Consider the following 22,433-nt stretch of genomic DNA (forward strand, 5'->3'; position numbering starts at 1 on the left):
CACACTTTATACACATAATTCGATGTCCTTGAACCTAAACATTTTTTACCTCAATTTCTGATTCACTGTCGTCACTATCATTAGTAATTTCTGGGAAAAGTACCGCTTTTCCTCTCTGTCTTCTATAAAACTTACTAATATCAACCCAAAACAAAGGGAAAAGGCTATTGTACTGCCTGCCAGTACTGAGCAGAAGTGCCAGCTACTGAGGTAGTCTACACTGAAAATATGTATCCCCTTGGCCTAAAATGACCTTGTCATTTATGCATGACTCAGATTTTTTTTTTTTTTTAAAGAAATGCTTTGTTCGGTTTGTTAATGGATTTTATATGCATTTTCTAGTCTAAAATTAACTCATGGTCCCTTGACAGCATGTGATCTAACGTCTCCTTCACTTCCTTTTTTTGCCAAAAAATGCCAAGCACATATTACTAAAATGTTTATTTTATTTTGTTTAACATTGTTATTGTATTTATTGTATTGTAAAAGCAATTTTAATTTACAAATGATGTCCCAGAGGGTTACGTAACGAAAATATCTTTTATGGTTTTAGTTCACTTTAATAAGTTAACCTCTGGTGGTGCTAATAAGTTAACTTCTGGTGGTGCTATCTAACCGAAAATGCTTTCTCGGTATGCACCTCAGATACAACCTCAGTGAGTGTTGAGATGCCACATCCACTGTGCTGTTCTCGTCACGGCTGGTCGCCATATTAAACCTGACGGAATCAGCGACGGTCCGCGGTAGGGATCGCGAGGGGGCCCTCTGCAAAACAAATCCCGAATCACACATTTATTCCCCTTACTCACCACGGGAATCATTTATGCATCGGACTGAATAATCCAGTCTGTTCTCAGACAGGAGTCTGGGAAGGAGGTTTTGTTTTAGTGTGTTTGAGAAATGAGTACTTTGACCCAGCGGAGCTCCGGCCTGGTGCAAAGGCGCACCGAGGCTTCGCGCAGCGCTGCAGCCGCAGACAGAGAGCGCGGATCCGGCGACGAGGACTTCGAGCCCCGCCGTGGAGACGAGCAGGACGACGACGACAGCGGCGATGCCAAGGAAACCAGGCTGACCCTGATGGAGGAAGTACTGCTTCTGGGATTGAAAGACCGCGAGGTTGTTGTTGTATTGCTTTATTTTTTTGTAGTTGTCTGTTGTTGTCTCTCATTATCACTTACCACAATCGCGTGCTTCATATTTGAGCTCTTTAAAGAAAGATGCAGCTGGAAAGAATCAGTTTTTTTAATCACTTTTATTTTTATATTGATGGCGTTTTGAGTGAAAAGCAAACAACATTATTACTGTGATGCAATGTAGCTTTTAGCTTGCCTTCCACTGCAGTTACGAGTTCTCTCTCTGACCCATCAGACTGTCGAAACAAATCGACATTGACATTGCGTAAAAAACATAGTTTTAAAAAACGAGTAATGTCTTTAACTCTCGAATACTATAATTATACTCCGTTTCCTATAGCATATGGTAACTAGTTTGACATTAAGAGGCTATGACATTATCTTGTCATTTCCACATGAAGCTCGCTATGATGGTTTCAGATACAAAGCTGCTTTAAGAAACTAACATTGGAAGCAGTTGTTTATTATTAAGATCTGTAGTTGCGAGATGATTGAATGAATAGAGTTAAAATGTCATCGCCCACTGAGATCTTTGTCCTTGTCACTAGTCACCCACATGTTGTACACATTCTTACAAAGCATGTAAATCCAATTTGTTTTGGACAAATCCAAGTTTTTTTTTTTATAGTTTGCCTTTTGATGCTGATCGAAACATGTCTTGAAACCTCTACTAATGAGTTGACATAAATCAACTTAGGCCAATAAGAAAAACATCCAAAATGTTTTGATAACCGTTGTTTTAAGCTCCATCAAATAAAATGTTTGGACTGCCAAATGTTAGAATTTTGCTCAAAAAAAGAAGTTATTTTAAGGTAGGTAATAACTTGACATCACTCGCAGAGTTAAACATCCAATGCCTTCTGTTTTACTTGCTATTAGTGGTTGGCAAGTATGCAGTCTGTACTGTTCTGTATTTAGTAAGTTGTAAGCTAGTATTCCATTCTGATCATAACCATTTCGATGGGAGGGAGGTCACCAACATGGAGGATCTGTTTGAAAAGCAAAGTAAACACATGGGTCACTGATTATTATCTTCCCAAACTGTGGGTTTATTGGTTGTTACACTTCTAGATGCCACAATGGTAGAACACTCCTAAGAGGGAAGGTCATAAGTAATATTTTGTGAGTAAACTTTTGGGTATTAACTAATATGACTGTCCTTAATAAAGGGAAAGCGACAACGCACCTAAAATGATCCAGTTTTGGTGTATTAATCGACCCTTAATTAAAGTTTATGGTAGGTAGTGATTTGTACCTAACTCATTGTCTGGCCTTTGTAGTTCTATTTTGGTTGAGCAGGCATTTGACAGGGCAGTGTTACTGAAGACACCCCTCTACAACTCATTCATGTTGAATTACTGCCAAAATGAATTGTAGCTTATAGCTTTTATTCAGGCAATGTCTTGGATCCTGTTGCTTTGTCCACAAACAGTGGGTTTCTGTTTGTTTTACATGTCAAATATTTAGGTTTTGGAGTTTAATGGTTTGGTTGATCAATGATTACTTGCATGACAGGTTTCAAGAGACAGCCCCTGCTTCTGAACATTTTGTTTAGTATATTAGTTTTGCAAAAGTCTTCCTTGTATTTTTAACAGCAGTGCACTGTTTTGCAATACAGAACAATACAGAGGGTCTAGAGTGATTAAAATCTGCAGTGAGCATTCTTGGTGCTTATTCACAAAGCTTTCCTTGGTTGTTTTATATTTGCTTATCTGCATGGAAAGTAGCAGAAAGGATAAATGGATTAACATAACATGTTCCCAGTCTACAGTTTGCTCATGCTGATGGTTGGCACCAAAATGTTTAAGTTAAAACATTGTCAAAAAAAACCCAGTGCAGATATTCTGGCTATTGGTTGCTTGATTTTGGGAGAATCTCACAGAACCTGTCAGAAACCTGTCTGGGTCATATTTCACCGATGTGTATATTTCTAATTTATTATACATTAGTCCAGCGCTAACGTGAATAACTGATGTAACATTAAAGTTTGTAAAACAAATCTTGCTCTATCCTTTATCTTTACTCATAGTTGTTAGAACGACAGACTATCTGCATTAATAGACACAGTTCAGCAGCTGTGGGCCACTATTACCTAAAACGATTTCAGTATGACAGCAATGTGAATTATCCGGTTAGCCAGAAACTTACACAATATAAAATACATAATATATACATCAATAATTAATCATACTTGCAGGCAGTGTTGGGGAAGCTACTCTGAAACTGTAGTTTGACAAGCTACTTATAAATTAAAGTAGTTTAACTACAGTCAAGCTACCCTTCTGAAAAAGTAGTTAGATACACTACAAGTTACTACCAAAATGTAGCTAGCTACATTGAAACTACTTTGATATGTATTAGGGGTGTAACGATATTCAAACCGAACCGGAAAACCGCGATACACCACCCACGGTTCGAACCGCGATACTCTCATGTCGAACCGAACGCGCCCCGCCCCCATCTGCCCCAGCCCATCTCTCACTTCACCTCATGCCACAAAATATTTTTTTCTTCCTTGACATTAGATTAAATAGTAATTAGTACACTTTAAGAGCTGTATTTTTACTAAATTTTATGAGTATACACTAACTTTTGTCTTCCAAGTGCATGTCACGTGACTTGGGCGATCGCTCAAGCTTCATGGAAGGGCAAAGAGAACCAGTTTCCCCATTTAGCCAGGTAGGCAAAATGCTACCTTGGAGTCCCAGCAACATCATCATTTTCGTAGCTTGTTACAAAATAAAAAAAATCTCTCACCTCAGAAAACCGCTTTCCTGTCCTGTCCACAAACACCACGTAATGATCTTTCAGGTTCTTATATATATATATATATATATATATATTATATATATATATATATATATATATATATATATATATATTATATATATATATATATATATATATATATATATATATATATATATTATATATATATATATATATATATATATATATATATATATTATATATATATATATATATATATATATATATATATATATATATATATATATATATTTATATTATATATATATATTATTATATATATATATTATATAATATATATATATATATATATTATATATATATATATATTATATATATATATATATATTATATATATATATATATATTATATATATATATATATATTATATATATATATATATATTATATATATATATATATATTATATATATATATATATATTATATATATATATATATATATTATATATATATATATATATATTATATATATATATATATATTATATATATATATATATATATTATATATATATATATATATATATATATATTATATATATATATATATATATTATATATATATATATATATATTATATATATATATTATATATATATATATATTATATATATTATATATATATATATATATATTATATATATAAATATATATAATATATATATATATATATGTGTGTATGTGTGTATATATGTATATATGTATGTTTATTTCTTTTAATTTTGATGATTATAACTGACAACTAAGGAAAATCTCAAATTCAGTATCTCAGAAAATTTGAATATTGTGAAAGGTTCAATATGTAAGACACCTGGTGCCACACTCTATTTAGCTAATTCACTCAAAACACCTGCAAAGGCCTTTAAATGGTCTCTAGTTCTGTAGGCTACACAATCATGGGTAAGACTCCTGACTTGACAGTTGTCCAAAAGACGACCATTGACACCTTGCACAAGGAGGGCAAGACACAAAAGGTCATTGCAAAAGAGGCTGGCTGTTCACAGAGTTCTGTGTCCAAGCACATTAATAGAGAGGCGAAGGGAAGGAAAATACAGTCCCTGACAAAAGTCATGTCGCTTATCTATTTTGTAGAAACACCTGCTATTAACCTGACTTTTAATTAATCAATTGGTGTTAGAAATAGCTCATACGAAAAGCTAAAGCCCTCCCAAATGATGTTTAATGCACTGAAATAAATTAGTTTCACTGAAAAAAGATTTATCATTTAATCAAGACAGAAAGGTCAAATTTTGTCAAGACAAAAGTTTTGTCGCCTATACAGAAATTGAACAAATTTACTGCAAATACAAAAATATGTCAGCAAATTAAGTAGTGGTGCTGTGAGATCCAAATTTAATATCTTGTATGACTTCCATGAGCTTGAAGGACTGCATCCATGCGGTTTGGCAAGGATTCATACAATTTATTGATGAAGTCATCAGGAATAGCAAAGAAAGCGGTCTTGCATGCCTCCCAGAGTTCATCAATATTCGTCTTCCATGCTTCCTCTTTCATCCTACCCAACATATGCTCAATGATGTTCATGTCTGGTGACTGGGCTGGCCAATCCTGGAGCATCTTGATCTTCTTTGCCTTGAGGAACTTTGATGTGGAGATGGAAGTATGCGATGGAGCACCATCCTGCTGCAGAATTTGGCCTCTTTTATGGTTGGGAATATAAGAGGTAGCTAAAATTTCTTGGTATTTTAGACTGTTGATGTTTCCTTCCACCCTGCAGATCTCTCGCACACCCCCATAATGAATGTAACCCCTGATCATGATTTTTCCGCCACCAAACTTCACTGTTTTCTGGGTGTATCTCGTATCCATGCGGGCTCCAGTAGGTCTCCTGCAATATTTGCGGCGACTGTGGTGTAATTCAACAGAAGATTAATCTGAAAAATCCACCTTCTGCCACTTTCCAGCGTCCATCCTTTTAGCAGGCTGTGGACCTTGGCAAATGCCACACGGTTTTTCAATTGTCTTTTTTTTTAGTGCTGGCTTCTGGGCACTGATTCGACCATGGAGGCCATTTCGAGACAGAATCCGACAAACTGTTCTGGTTGACACAGGGACTTCAGGTGACCAGGTCTCGTGGAGCTCTGCTGCAGTGGAAAATGGGCTGGCCTTGGATTTTCGAGCCAACAAACGGTCCTCTCGAGCAGTTGTCTTGCGGGGTCTGCCTGACCTGGGCTTGTCAAAAACGTCTCCAGTCTCTTCAAATCTTTTTTGTATCCTCTGTACTTGACGCTGAGACACATTGAAGGTGTCTGCCACATCAGCAGTGGATCTGGTCTTCAGCATCTTGATAATCAAAACTTTAGTCTCAGGGTGTATCTTAGGCATGTTTGCAGAGGTCTAGTTGCAGTTGATGTGAAGGTCTAGTGTACTGGGGTTCTTTTTATACACACCTGAGACCTAATTGATCCATTATTAGTCACAGGTGAAGCTCATATGACAAGGCGACAACACTTATGTCTTTGCAAAAATTGACTCAATGGGCTTTACCAAGGTGTGAATATTAGAATACTTTTTGACAGTTTTGTTTTGCACTGAAACATTATTACAAAAGCTGTTGGGATTCAAATGAGCCATTTCTTGTAAAATACAGGGACTGTATGTGGTAGAAAAAAGTGTACAAGCAATAGGGATAACCGCACCCTGAAGAGGATTGAAACCCATTCAAAAATGTGGGGGAGATTCACAAAGAGTGAACTGCAGCTGTAGTCAGTGCTTCAAGAACCACTACGCACAGACGTATGCAAGACATGGGTTTCAGCTGTCGCATTCCTTGTGTCAAGCCACTCTTGAACAACAGACAGCGTCAGAAGCCTGGGCTAAAGACAAAAAGGACTGGACTGCTGCTGAGTGGTCCAAAGTTATGTTCTCTGATGAAAGTAAATTTTGCATTTCCTTTGGAAATCAGGGTCCCAGAGTCTGGAGGAAGAGAGGAGAGGCACACAATCCACGTTGCTTGAGGTCCAGTGTAAAGTTTTCACAGTCAGTGATGGTTTGGGGTGCCATGTCATCTGCTGGTGTTGGTCCACTGTGAGCACCTTTTCTGAGGTCCAATGTCAACGCAGCCGTATACATGGAAGTTTTAGAGCACTTCATGCTTCCTGCTGCTGACCAACTTTATGGAGATGCAGATTTCATTTTCCAACAGGACTTGGCACCTGCACACAGTGCCAAAGCAACCAGTACCTGGTTTAAGGACCATGGTATCCCTCTTCTTAATTGGCCAGCAAACTCGCCTGACCTTAACCCCATAGAAAATCTATGGGGTATTGTGAAGAGGAAGATGTGATATGCCAGACCCAACAATGCAGAAGAGCTGAAGGCCTCTATAAGAGCAACCTTGGCTCTCATAACACAAATTAAAAGAAATGAACATTTGAAATATGTCAGTCTGTGTGTAATGAATGAATATAATATACAAGTTTCACTTTTTGAATGGAATTAGTGAAATAAATAAACTTTTTGATGATATTCTAATTATATGACCTGTGTGTGTGTGTGTGTGTGTGTGTGTGTGTGTGTGTGTGTGTGTATATATGTATATATATATGTATGTATGTATATATATTATAGCAGGATAATCGATTTAAAAAGGCTATTATTCACCTGTATGTGCTTGAAGCCTTTGACGCAGACAGCGTTTTAATCTTTTGTTTGTATAAATCAAGTGTAACCTTTTATCGATTCGTGTAAAGTTATCAACCCACTCCTGTATGTCCTTTACATAATCATCAGATGATCTCTTCTCTGTGAACCCTAAAGCCGCAAGATGCGCGATGAAACAATAGATGGCGGTAGCGCGCTATTTTAGTATATGATCAAATAAGAAGAAAACACTGTGCTGCTTCAATGCATTGCAGGCTCGTCAACACACAAAATGGAATGTAGCTTTTGGCGCTACGCCACTACTTGCTGGAAAACGTAGTTAGCTACCGGAAAAGCTACATTGTTTTAAAAGTAACTGAGCTACTGAAAAATGTAGTTAAGTTAGTAGCGTCGCTACTTGTAGTTAACTACTCCCCAACACTGCTTGCAGGCTTTGATTCTGAGGAGCAAGCTGGTCCAAATAAATAGAGTACTGCTGACCCATCTTTGCGAATCCCTTTTAAACTTCGAGACAACATAGTCGGGCATTACACAAACCTCTTTTCTAGTGACGTAGAACCATCACTCAGTAAGATTCGAAATACAAACGACTCAAATAGGCGGTTCAGAGTCGGTTCTTTCTTTTGGGAGACAATGGGTCTCATTCACTAAGCATGCGTACGCACAAATTTGTTTGTGAAATGTGCATACGAACGATTTAAAGAATAAATCACAATTCACCAAAGATTTCGTAATAATTTATTTTTCTAAATTTAAGAAAAAATATAGGCACAAATGAAACCACACATATGCAAAAAGAACTTACTCTGTGTGGCTTTATAATTGTTAAGAAATTGGGCTATATTTCATCATAACATGACTGTAATCCATTTATAAAAGTATATAATGAAATTATTAAATACAATTTAATTTCATTTTAAATACATTCAATCATATACAGTTAAAGAGTAAGAAAGCTGCGTTATAGCTTCAGCTGTGAAGTTTCTCTGAATAACGCAGATATACGTGTACAGCTGGCTAATGAGAGCTCTGTATTCTGGGTCTTTATAAAAGGTGTTTATTGTGAGAACTGGTGAGAATGGCACTCTTGGCGTTGCTCGAGGATCCAGGCGAGAGACGAAAGGCTGTAAAGAGAGCATGTGCGGAAAGCCCTTATATGGAGATGGTTTGGGTGTGTTTTATGCAAATGACTAACCTTGTGCACGCGGCCGCACATTTAGAATACTCCAAATTCACTAACATCAGAACGACGCTAACAACAAAATCATGTGCGTAGCTGCGTGCGAACATTTTGTGAATCAGGCGGAGATTTTTCATGAGAAGTGCGTACAAATACGAAAGAATCCACGCAATAAATAGTGAATGAGACCCAATAACGTTTTATTTATTTTTTTGCACTTTCAACTTTACAACTTTGCTGACAGTTTACTTTCACAAACAGCTATATTACACACTGCATGCAAAGGAATATTTGAAAAGCCATACTAGGGGCACTTTAAGAGTAGCACTGGTCGGCCGGCCATAAATCAGAACAGGCCGGTTTTTGCTCCAAACACACGATCGGCAACAGGACGTTTTTTTGTTTTATTTTGGACAATCTCTGTTCCGGACTTGCACACAAACTGCATTGCAGTCATTTCCCAAAGTTTCAGTTGGTTGGAAGTTGTTCACGGTGCTCAAAATATAGGAAGAAAAATAAATATTGAATGGGAATTTATTTATGAATTCACAAAAATTTTGATGACATTTTATTTTTATTTTCCTCTTACCTCCGTATAAAGTAGTGTTTATAAGCACAGGTGCTTTGTGTACAGCGGTACCCAAAGAAATTGCTGCGGTTCCATGAGCGCTGATTAATTCCGTCTGTTTTTATGTGTAGGTGTCTTATGTAGCATAATTTCAAAAGTCAGACCATTCTATTTTTGCTTTAAATTTTGAAATTATACAATTTAATTGAAATGCTCATGCAAAAAACAAAACAAAAAATGCTCATGCGTGTAGTGTCTTTGTTTGGATCGTGATTAAATTCAGTGGTCGCCTCTAATTTCAAATGGCTACAGATATTTTTTGTTTAAGGCCATATTTGCCTGTTATAGAGCAAATAAACAAAGAAAAAAACTTTTAAACCGGTATCGACATCAGCCAATTTGCTTGTGAAAAAATCAGAATCTGAATCGGCCATGACTAATCATGATTGTTGCATCACTAATAAAGAAATGGCAACCCGCAGCGCTCTACTCAGAGCTGTTTACGTCCTCAGACTTGGAATTATGTGTTTCTATGTTTCAAAACTATCAACGGTGAAATTAATCAGCTGCAGTCTGGAGGTTTACAAGTCAGAGCTCTGAGCATTATTATTGTAATGTTATGTGCTTTGAGACATGAGATAATTTAACACCGTCTTGTGGTGCTTTGCAGACTCCGCTCTGGCTGTGCGCGTTCATGTGTTTTGGCGGAGACATGGCTTTGGAGAGAGCGCTATGAAGGGCCTCTCCAAAATTGCCTACCCTACCTTTAATGGTTTTAATGATTTTATTGTTGTATTTTTTGAATGTGTCCTTGTTACGCATTACTTGTATTTACTATAGTAACAAGCAACTAAACCAAACCTTAAACTTGTAGGATGCACATATATTGTTAATTGTATACAGTACCTATTTGTGTAAAAGACACATTACAATTAAGTGTGACCATTGTTTGTCTTTCTTTTGAGTCTGGGGTGAAATGTGACTACTAACCACATTGAAACCAACAAAAAGGCAAGGAAATATCATAAGATAACAAAAAAATAAGCACTGGTCTACTGTGATGTAAGTCTGCGGGGTATTCCAGAAAGCAGGTAATGTGACATACCCAGGTATGTTTAAGAGAAAGAAAGCTGATAACCTCAACTTTTGGTTCCAAAAACGGGGGTAACTTTCAGGGTATGTAACGTTAAGTAGCCATAGCAACTCATTCTCTGAACATAATCTGCTCCGGAGCAGGTTATGTTCCAGGGTTAGTTTGCTTAAGAGGTATTCAGATGTGTTTTATATAATTAATATAGTTATTAATAAAACCAAATTTGTTTCAGTTATATAGTATACAATATTATATATTAATTCTAAAGAATTAGAATAAAAAAATAAAATAAAAATAAGTTTAAATGTTAATTCAATTAAAATATATTTATTATTTGTTTTATTGTCATCTCGCATATGGATCTGCTTTCAATTAATTGGCAGCAAACAAACAATATATTTTTTTTAAAGATTACTTATTAAACATAGGTGGCGATGTGCACCAAATAGGTTATGTAAATCGCCATTAAACAAAAGAAGAGGAAGTAGAATGGCACACTTTTTCTTGGCGCCTGTTTCCATGGTGAATCATTGATTCGTTGCTCTGTTGAGAATGCCTTGTATGTTACCCGGGAACAGGGCCTGAAATAAACTTTTTTGACCACCAGCCACTGTTGCAGGTGGATTTTAAAATCCACCTGCCACAGTGACTTTTTACCAGCCACTTTTTTTTTTCTCCTCGACAAGCCTGTTCACGTGCTTGTCCAGATTTTTTGTGTGTGTTGTAAATATAATTTATTCTGAAGAAATATTCTCAACAGTCTTCAATCAGCTTTGAAATATTTAAATCTGCATATCTTTTATATTTTTACCTTTTATAAAGGGCATTTTCCCCATAATTTTATTAAATATAGGCTATGCTTCAGCTTTCAGTTTATATTCTTGAATTTGATCTATAAATTAAATTAGAATAATAAGAAACTGTAGGGCTGTTACCAATCAAATGAAATAATTTACTCTGAAAAATTACAACTGCATTAAAACATTTTATGAGATTGTTTGTTTTAAATATTTTTGAATATACAAAAAAAAAGTTGGAAATTGTTTAAACATGAAAGTAAACCACCAGTAGGTGGCACCATGTGACTGTTTTAATGAGTGAGTCATTGAGTCGATTCGTTCAAATGGATGATTCATTTAAGAATGAGTCAGTCGTTTATGAATAGGTCATTGAATCTTTGATACAAACAATTCATTCAAAGCGCTGAATCATTCAGTAACATTGATTTCTCCTCGAGAGGCTGCACGAGCGTCAACAGCGCAACACTGTAACCGTCAGTTTATTATACATTAGGCTATATATTATAATCCACTATCGATCGCCACTTGCGCTAAATTAATGCAGAATCATTCTTGCATTTTGTTGATTCCCTAGTTTTTTGTTATTGATGTTTTAATCTGTCTATAAAATTCTTTCACTTGAAAACTTTTCACTTCAAAAATCCACTTGTCCCACAAACATTGTTCTTTAACTTGTAAGAATACACATTTAAGTGCTGTCAAGTTATTAACAAAATCAATATAATTAATAATAACTCTTATAATGTACATTTAAAAAAATCTTTTTATCCATTGATGTCCCGTGTCACAGACAGTCATACTGACTGCTGCTAATCTGAGTCCAAATATAGACCTACCGCGGCTCGTATGTGAACACATCACACGCGGTTGTGTTGATGGCTGATTTAGTCACGTTCAGGAACGGTTAAACAGAACTAAATGAATATTATTATTACTGGTAAAGTTACCACGTACCGGACATTCTCACCGCTTCCCAACTCCCAACACGCACACGACGCACACACATCTGTGCAACTCTCATTGTACTGTAGCCTACGTCAGCGTTGCATTATTATCTCGTCCCATCTCACCAACAGTTCAATACTCGCACATCCAAACGTATTCAGAGAATGGCCTCATCTTCTTTCCGATTGCATGAACGTAGTCGCATCCTCTCAAAATGCCCAATGAATCACTCAATTCTCATTGGCTACCTGCCAATGTGGCAGGTAGATTGACGGTGTTACCCGCCAATTGCAAAATTCACCCGCATTTGGCGCGTGGTCGGGTGTTAATTTCAGGCCCTGCCCGGGAGCATATTGTGAGTTGGCTGAACTTATGCTGCGTTCCAGGCAGGTTTTTGAGCCTGTAAGTTACGACTTCAAACCACGACTCAAGACTTTGTAGCATTCCAGGCAAAGTTACGTCAAACTGCCTGAGCGGGAGCTAGATGTAAACAAAGAATGGCAAACCTTACGGGGATTATGCTCATTTACAATAATTTCTATCGCTAAAGGTGCTTACACCATGCTTATTTGAGGGAAACGGAGGAGGAAAAACGGCGCATAAGGCAAGAGAAGCTGTTATATACCTTTTATTTTACGGTATTTGTATATTTGGAAATGTATTTGGTATTCATTTATTCTTGCACTCCATGGCCTGAAAACTAGCTAACACTAGAAAAGCTGCTGATAATGCATAACATTTGCGGATAAATAACGTTAGAGCAATACCTTATATTTGGTTTTTAATGTAAGACTTTCATAAACAACTCGTCCATAGGGGCTGCCATTGTTGCTTCGCGGGCTATGTGACGTCAGATCTCGTAACTGGGAGTACATCGATCTAGTACGAGTTCACGGGTGGGAAGTCACGGGTTTGACTGCCGTTCCAGTGCACTTTCACGGGTAGAAGGTCGGAAAAACACGGGTTACGGGTTGCCTGGAACGCGGCATTATTCCCGGACTTGTTTTTGGAACCAGCATACCTCGTGTAAGCAAGGTTTGGGTTAATCAACCGAGAGTTCAAGGTATATGTGACGGGAAGTTAACCTTGCTTTCTGGAATACCCTCCTGGAGTAAATGAAGCCCTCTATTTTGCATGTGGTTAATTTCCTCCAACAGTTGAGACTGTGCCATGTTTAAATACAGCTGCCTTTGCCTACTGAACCATTATCATGACTGTCTGCTTGTGTGCCAGCTCTTTCTCTGGTTTTATGTAGTTAGAGTACAAAGTACATCTAGTGTACTCACAGGACAGTGAACTTATGTACAGTGTCAACAAGAAAATCATGACAGACCTTTCTTGAGCTTGAATGCTGTTTAAAGAAGCAATGTCGTCATATGCATTCATTTTAATTGTAATATCTTATTAACCTGTCACGGCAAAAGCAAACCACAACAATCCAATGAATTTTCCAATGGACAAAATCAAGTCCTGACTCTCCTAAATTTTTTCTGTTTTTTGTTTTGTTCTAGTTTCACTCCTCATATACATCACAATTGGGAAGAAAAAACAGTGTATGCAATTCTTTACTGTCACTTTTCATCTATTTAATGCATCCTTGCTGAATTAAAGTATTAATTTATTTTAGATTAAAAAAATAGTACTGACCGTTACAGTATGTCTTTAAAATATAAAGTAGTTCTTAATATGAGCTATTTTTCAATAAACCAAGCATAATTGCTGCTCAACTTGATCCTCATGCACTTTTGTTGTATGAAAAAGCAGCTTTGACATTTGATGATTCCTTTTTAAGTTCCCCTTGAAAAAAGACATGAAATTCAAGCCATGTGGGTGTGCAGTGATGACATCAGTTTCAGTTTAAAGCAAATTCTGCAACATATGTTTGTGTAGTCAAAATTATTGACTTGATTATTTAGTCCATGTGCATCACTCTGGGGTTTTGCATGTGCTCCACTTCACGTGCAGAGCGTTGCCTGAGTTGCCAGTACCTTAAAAGAGGCCTGTTGTTTCCCAGTAATGGCCTCTGGGACAGGGAGGCTGGACCTTCACAAAGCAGGCCTTGTTAGTGCTGGATTGATCCATCACTCACTTAATTTCACTGCTTAACATGACACTGCAGCAGATGGAGCTGCAAAAATTACAAATAAAAAGTAATAACTGAATAAAATTCCCCATTTTATTGAATAAATTCAGTTCAGGCATTGGAATTTTGTATTGGCCACACCCCACAAGTTGAACTAGCATGACAGCTGGAGAAATTTACTGAATTGCAATTCAAAGAGATGCAATAGTGACAAATGTATTTCACCAACCAGTTGTGTGATCAAATATTATTGTTGCTATTTTGACGGTTTTGTTTTTCTGGTGTGTAGTATACATTTTCATTTCAACTGATTAGACAAACTTAGGCCACATCCAACCGAAGCCAGAGCTTTCCCTATCCGATCGTTTCCCTCGTCTCATGTAATAACTGCGTAAACACGAAACCGACTCAAAACGATGTATGCGACTCAGAACTTATGCGTTTGGCCATTTATTCACACGGCAACAGTGTTTTGGCAGCCTGAAAATACATTTTGAAAACCGTTTTGATTAGCATTATCGTCCCCGTGTAAACTACAAAAACGCTAATTTGTGAAAACGGTGACGTCACGCGCATGCGTATTACATGTTCAGTCTGTAGCCATGTAGTGTTTAATTACAGTGACATCGCCAACTAATGGCCTGGCATGCATAATACGGCATTTTTAGTCATTTACGAGGATCGTTTTGAGAACTTTGTCATCAACGTGAGAACGCGAAGGGCAAAACTTTTCCATTTTTATTACATCGTTGTCGTAAACGTACCCTAAAAATAAATGGTGACAAATTGGGGTCAATTTAAAGTATTTGGGGAGATTATGCTATTTAAAATTAAATTATAAAGTTAAATTGTAACGTTTCATTTGTAAGTGTAATTACATGCACATTTCTGTAAGTGGCTTTTCAAACTTTGATTTATAAATGTATAACCTTATTAATCTTCCTTATAGATTTTGTGTGGTGATAAAGTTTTTGGGCAATGCATATTGCGGTTATTTCTTTGTTAAATTCACGTTCAAATTACAGTTTTTTTCCCCACAAATTACAATAAAGCTGTTTCTTGGAAATGTGTCTTTCCGCTGACATAAATTAGATCCTTGTGTGATGACACAAGAACAGATATATCTTACACAAAACAAGTGCATATTAGCAGTGTTTATCATTTTGAGTCATCTGTAAACTGTTTAGGACATTTTTCTTTGTTCACAAACCATTTGGATGGAAGTTGTGTTGCTGCACTAAAGCTCTGAACCTCCATGAGGCTTGTATATTGACTTTCTTTGTTTTGTTTATGTGCAAGGGCTACACCTCCTTCTGGAATGATTGCATTTCATCAGGCCTGCGGGGCTGCATGCTCATTGAGCTGGCCTTACGAGGGAGACTGCAGCTGGAGGCCTGTGGCATGAGGAGGAAAAGCCTGCTTACCCGGAAGGTAAGACAAACTATTCAGCACTCTGGAAATGATCATACAACAGGGAGAGGCTTCCTGTTTTGGATGCCTCCTTCAGCTGTGTTCATGTTCTACGCGCATTTAAAGGGTTCACCCAAAAATGAAACTTCTGTCATCATTTACTCACCCTTATGTTATGTTGTTCTTTTTACAAGAAGGTGTTTTGAAGAACGTCAGATAACATTGGATCCCATGACTTTCATTGTACCGACCAAAAAGAAAATGCAGAGACATGTTTTTTAAAAATATGTTCCCTGAGCATCATTTAAACATTTCAGATTTATTAGGCTATACTGATGGTACAGGGTCAATTGCACAGGTTTCTACAAACACAGCTGGACTGAACAAATTTAGAGGCTATCTTCTTTATGTGCTTGTAGAATTCAGCACTCTTGTGTCAGTACATGTACAGTTGTGTGGGACACTTTCTACCACTAGAGGGAGCACTTTGATATGAATTGTATGTCAGGAGACCTCTTTTTGCGGTTGGTGTTAGCTGTTGGAAGTGAGAACTTTTATTATTAAACCGGGCTCAGATGTGTCCCTGGAAAATGCATTAGATTTAATATATGAAGTAAAACTCTTTGGTCTTCAGTTTAAATAGTTCATCTCCTTCACATGATTTTACCCTCATGAGTTTTCTGCCTTGATGTCAGTGGTGCTTTTGTGCAGTATAATGTTTTAATGTGTTCAGTGACGTTTCCCTTCTCCTTTTTTTTCTTAGGTTATATGCAAGTCTGATGCTCCAACGGGGGACGTGCTGTTGGACGAGGCTCTGAAACACATAAAAGACACTCAACCGCCCGAAACCGTGCAGAGCTGGATAGAGTTGCTCAGTGGTGAGTAACCACAGATCATTTGTGATCCTTAATCTTGAATTTTTTCCCCTAATTACCTCAGTATTACCATACCTTGGCTTTAGAGACCAGCATAAATATTACTATTTAAACTCTTATTTAATTATTATTATTGTTTATAGTGGTTATTAACCAGACCTATATTCCCTGATTATATTATACACCTCAGTTCATAAGTTTGGGGTCGGTAAGATTTTTAAAATGTCTTGTATACTCACTAAGGCTGCACTTATTTGATAAAAAATACAGTAAAAGTGGTAATATTGTGAACTATTTAAAATAACCATTTTCTATTGTAATAAATATTTTAAAAATGCAATTTATTCCTGTGATGCAAAGCTGATTTTTCAGCAGCCATTATTAGTCTTCAGTCACATGATCCTTCAGAAACCATTCTAATAAACTGATCTGGTGCTCAAGAAACATTTCTTATTATTATAAATGTTGAAGAATAGAAAGTTTAAAAGAACAGCATTAGTTTAAAATAGAAAACTTTGTAACATTATGAAAGTATTCACTGTCACCTTTTGATCAATTTAATGCATCCTTTCTGAATAAAAGTACTACAAAGCTTACTGACCTGAAACATTTGAGCAATAGTCTAATCAGATTACATGAAAATGTATTAAATTTAACCATTTTAACCATCGCTACCTGCTAAATATACTGCGCCTGGTGCGCATAAAACATCTGGATCCAGACTTGCTTTGGTCCAAAGATCGAGAGATTTCTGGTACCTACTGTGGCTATGAGCTCATTTGGAAATGTCTCGGTATGGAGATCCAAAGGGTCAAAGGGTGAGATCAAAGCGCCTGAGAGAAGGAGCTGCCATCCTCGTTTAGAGAGTGTATAAAAATGTGCACAGAATTAGATCAGAGCCATAAATTACTGCAGGCTGATGACTAGCAAATACTTCAGCACAGCATGCTTTGATCCTGTGATGTCTGTACTTCTCTGCTTCAGCACAGGAGCTGACCTACTGAGCTGGTGGTACTCACTCAAGGGACTGTAGCATGACTTCTGCATTCAAAATTGCTGTCAGCAACTTGTGAAAGACTCAAAACGGCTGAAAACTAGACAAAAACATATATTTAAACTAATGGGCCTGTTGGAGCGGCTATCAATAAATGGGACTATACTCTTGAAAACTAGCATAGGATGCACACTATAGCAATACATATTTTTTCTTGCTTTTAATTTTTTTTTTTTTTTTTTTCATAGGTATTGGTTGATATTGGATATTTAATTGTGCCTGTATCCCGGTTTTTACATTTAGATTACCTTTGCTGTCATCTATTGCCCCGTTTCCACCAAAATTACTTGAAACAATTTGTCCCAGGAACTTTTTTCCCCCAGACCTGTTGCTGTCTGCGTTTCCATAGCGGTCTAAAGTACCATGAAGATTAGTCCGGTGACGTAGGACTGCGCGCGACTTTCCAGAGCCTACTGGATTTCGTCCTCCACAAATAAACGTAATAAAGCCTGAACCTCGTCGTCGGCCCATCGGTCATATTTTTTTAAACTCCGTTGTTGATTTGAATAGCAGTGCACCGCAACAGACTTTTAGGTTGAAATAAAATGCTGCGTGAGCTCAACCAATCGGCATGTTCAGTGCCCAAGTCCCACCCCCGAAAGTTCCTAAATTTGGAAAAAGTTCCCGCGGTGGAAACGCGGCTTTTGAAAAAGTACTACCTCGCAAGCAGGGATGTTTTGAGGGGGACATTTTTACTCAGAACTTCATTTAGACCCTGGTTCCTGCGGTCGAAACACACCAAGTACCACCTCAAAGTCCCTAGTTCCTGGGGAAAATTCCTGCGGTGGAAACGCGGCTTAATGCTCACTTAAAGTCAAGTTAATCATTAAAATGTTAAATGTAATCAATCTCAAAATTAATATTTTCTTCATACTGTACTTTAAATGTTGTTATGCCTAAATACGCGTGCATTTAAATATTTTTTTTCTTAGTGTTTAATTTTTTATTTAATTAGGCATAATAATGTAGAATTGTTATATTAACCGTTTATTGGTTATTGGCATTATGAAATAAAAGCTTACTGATATTGACTAAAATTAGAATTATGGTGCAACCCTTAATTTATTATTATAGTAGTTATAAGTTAATTATGTATACTGTGCTATTTAAAAAGATGAGAGGTCCATTCAAGTAACGCACTTGTATCTTTCTTCTTCACCTCAACTTGTGCTGCTGTTGTCTAAGTAGTGATGAAATCTTCTTTATTTACATTTCTGGTTTAATGCATTCCTGCAATACATTTTGGCAATAAACTGCACAAGGTGCAAACAGGCCTGATTTGTTCCATCTCTGTCCTTTACAGTGAAATGTCACAAATATACAGCCCTTATGGGAGCTGTACCTCTTGCGCCAGACTTTTTAACGGCTGCCAGAGTACTTTTTCTGTCAGTTTTTATTATTTTCTTGATTTCTTTTTATATTGTAAGCTATAGCCATAGCAATTAAAAAAAAGAAAAGATATCAGCATAAATCACATATTTGGGAAAAAAACCTCTACTATAATACTACGGTCACAAATTGTAAGTATTTCAGTAGTCATATTGAATCCGATAGATTCGTTTAATCTCTGTCCTTGTCAAATAATGTGACTGTTAGTCGATGCTGAAAGTGCTTGTCTTTTGCAGGTGAGACATGGAACCCGCTGAAGCTTCACTATCAGCTGCGTAACGTCCGAGAGCGCCTGGCCAAGAACCTCGTTGAGAAGGGTGTCCTCACCACAGAGAAACAAAACTTTCTTTTGTTCGACATGACTACGCACCCCCTTACCAATAATAATATTAAGCAGCGCCTTATTAAGAAGGTGCAGGAGGCCGTGCTGGACAAGTGGGTGAACGACCCTCACCGAATGGACAAGCGCATTCTGGCCCTTATATTCCTCGCCCATTCCTCTGATGTTCTAGAGAACGCGTTTGCCCCGCTTCTGGATGACCAGTACGATCTGGCCATGAAGAGAGTACGGCAGCTGCTCGACCTGGAGCCTGAGGGTGAGAGCATGAAGAACAACACCAATGAGCTGCTGTGGGCTGTGGTGTCCGCCTTCACCAAATGAAGCAGGTTCAGTTCTGATGGACGTGCGATGGAAAATAAAACAGTTGGACTGGTTAAATCAGGTTTGAGAAGTGGTTGACCTGGTGTATCAAAATGGAGTCTTGGTTTTCTTTCCTTGTAGATATCTCCCTTCCTCCCTACTCTCTGCAAGATCTATCATTGGGTTTCTCTCTTTTGTTTGAAAAGGGAATTTTGTCCTCCTTTAATCGTTTGTTTATTTGAATGCAATTGGGTACTTTCTCACCGTAGACTGTTGGAACATTTATATTTTGCATTGCTGTACAAAACAGCCTAACAGTACCTAACAGATTTTACAATGTTTTGTCTTCAGTTTCGTATATTTAATTGGAATTGATTCATTGTGTCAAGCCATGTACGCCGAAGCAGTATCTGCGTATGGTACGACTCAACAGATGCTCAAGAAAATAAAGTACACTGCAGTGTATCATATTTTTTAATTCAATTTGTTGTCAATTTGTTTTCATACTAATAATGGGGCCTAAAAAGAAACCAAAAAGGTTATCAAGGACTAAAGCAGTGTTTTAATGGCTAGTAAATGCAAATTTAGAGAGTTAAGTTTAGATTAAGTTCAGGCTGTTAGAGAACCTGTCTAGTTTTTACTGGGTGGATTATCAGCAATTTGTGACAGCTGTGCCATTGCGATTCCTTCCGTTTGGTCCATTAAAAACCCCACGAATGCTTCAAACTCTACCTCTTCACACATTTATTGTTGTGATTCCTCATTAGCTTTCTCTTCTGTTACTTTCAAATGTACTTTTATGTGCCTGAGATTGGTTACTGAATGCATAGCTCTCAAGGTGCAGGATGTATTGTAGCTCTTTGTGACGTGGCATTAATGGAGCTAGATTCAGAAAGCATGTGTTACTCAGTTGCTCAGCAGTCTTCAGACCCTTTGTATATGCCTATACCAGAAACTTATTTGAGATCCACAAGAGTTTAATTAAGGAATCTGTATCCTCCCGGAAAAAAAAAAAAGCATACAGCTTAATTTTCTTTAAATATTTTTCCATTGATTTATGTAGAGGTTAGCGCAAGTCCTCAAGGTTTTAAGAGATGTTTTATGGAAATGTTTTGAATGTCAAAAGATTTTCACTTCATGTAGTCATACTTTATATATGTATAATGTGACTTTTATATGTAAGAGCAGATTCCTCCATTTTCTCGAGTCAGTATATTTTTGATAGTATTTTATCATTAGCTGATTGACATTGCATTCTGTCACCAATCTAGTTTAATCTGTTTATAGTTTCTTATGTAATCAAATCATGCTGCTTACCACATGAGCAAACTCTGTATCAAACCTGTTCATTTTGCCTGGCATGTAACAGCTAGCACAAGCATGTCTTAATTTTATTTTTACACTATGAAATTCTGTTGAGGAAAGCCTTTATTCAAACACTTCATCCTAATGTTTTTCATTTTATGCTGATTTTTATTCAGTTTTATAGCAATAATTTAAATCAAAATTATTTTGTTTTGTTCTTTGTTTTTTTTTCACAATGATGCTAAATGCTTGCTTCACAATAGTTAATTGTATGTAGCAATGGTCTGGGAAATCCACCAATTGTTTGGAAGAGTCGGCCTATGGGATTATCACATGTCTGAAAAGTATCTCAGAGTGGAAGAAAATTAAGATCATGTGTGTAGCTTTAGAACTCACTATAAAGGGACCCCAATGTATATACTTTCTTATTACAATGAAATAAACTATGGTCTTGAAAGTGCCTCAAACATCATCTGTTATTTATTTTGTGATGAAGAAAGTGCTGCTTTTGATGAGTCTGATTTTTTTTTGTTTTATTTCTCACATATAGGAGGCCAATTCAGAAATGTAAAATGTGTTGTCTTTCACATAAATGCATTTATATGTACTTTAAAAGGGGAAAAAAATGTTGTACCAAAACAATATTTAGTTTTTTTTCTATGTATTCTGACGGACATGAACTGCCATTCAAGTTTGGGGTAATTACGATTTTTTTTTTAATGTTTTTTGAAAAGTCGCATATTTTCACTAAGCTGCATTTATTTGATCAAGAATACAGTAAAAACGGTAATATTGTGAAATATTACAATTGAAAAATAAGTAACTCTTTATATGTTGATATATTTTAAAATGTAATTTATTCCTGTGATGGCAAAGCTTCAGCATCATTACTCCACTCCTCAATGTCACATGATCCTTCAGAAATCATATCTAATATGCTGATTTGGTGCTCAAGTCACTACTTATTATCAAACCATGATACATTTTGGTCACACTTTAGTATAGCCTCAATAAACTCCTAATTATTGCTTATTAATAGTTATTAAGGTAGTTAAGTTTAGGTAATGGGTAGGATAAAGGGACGTAGAATAAGGTCATGCAGAATAAGGCATTAATATGTGCTTTATAAGTAGCCTACTAATAAATATCCTAGTAATATGCATGCTAATAAGCAACTAGTTAACAGTGAGAATTGGACCCTAAACTAAAGTGTTGCCATTTATTTCAGGATTCTTTGATGTATAGAAGGTTGTTGCACCCTTGCTAAATACATAGATGCAAACTCTGAAGAATTCACCTTTTTTTACAAGGTAATAAAAAAAAATTATAATTTAAATAAATATGTCGAAGAAAAACGGGCAAGGCTGAGACATGCAGCAAAACAAAGGAAGCGCGGGCCCTTGAAATTCTTGTGGCTAAATATCAGAAGAAATAGGGTTTAACTTACGAGGCGGTGTACAAAGTATCCCATATTGATGCATTTGTAACCAGTGGGATTTTCAGTTTTGAGTGTTAATAAAGAAGCTAAGATGATTTCCAACAT

The 22,433-nt window shown here is 36.6% G+C and overlaps 1 protein-coding gene across 1 annotated transcript; it reads left to right on the forward strand.

The window, feature by feature from the left end:
• The first annotated feature begins 569 nt into the window (after positions 1 to 569).
• Positions 570 to 22,433, forward strand: golph3a (golgi phosphoprotein 3a). Its single transcript, XM_079815129.1, has 4 exons — positions 570 to 1,116; positions 15,517 to 15,648; positions 16,391 to 16,505; positions 19,182 to 22,433. The coding sequence occupies exons 1-4, from the start codon at positions 901 to 903 to the stop codon at positions 19,604 to 19,606; spliced, it is 888 nt and encodes a 295-aa protein (XP_079671255.1). The 5' UTR covers positions 570 to 900; the 3' UTR covers positions 19,607 to 22,433.

The sequence above is a fragment of the Gobio gobio genome (assembly GCF_949357685.1).
Source record: "Gobio gobio genome assembly, chromosome: 4".
Taxonomy (NCBI): Eukaryota; Metazoa; Chordata; class Actinopteri; order Cypriniformes; family Gobionidae; genus Gobio; species Gobio gobio.

Bases quoted from the DNA above. Each gene is read 5' to 3' on its own strand.
- golph3a (XM_079815129.1), top strand. From the start codon at position 901: ATGAGTACTTTGACCCAGCGGAGCTCCGGCCTGGTGCAAAGGCGCACC. The intron at 1,117-15,516 runs GTTGTTGTTGTA...TTTATGTGCAAG, and splicing joins TGGGATTGAAAGACCGCGAG to GGCTACACCTCCTTCTGGAA. The intron at 15,649-16,390 runs GTAAGACAAACT...TTTTTTTCTTAG, and splicing joins AAAGCCTGCTTACCCGGAAG to GTTATATGCAAGTCTGATGC.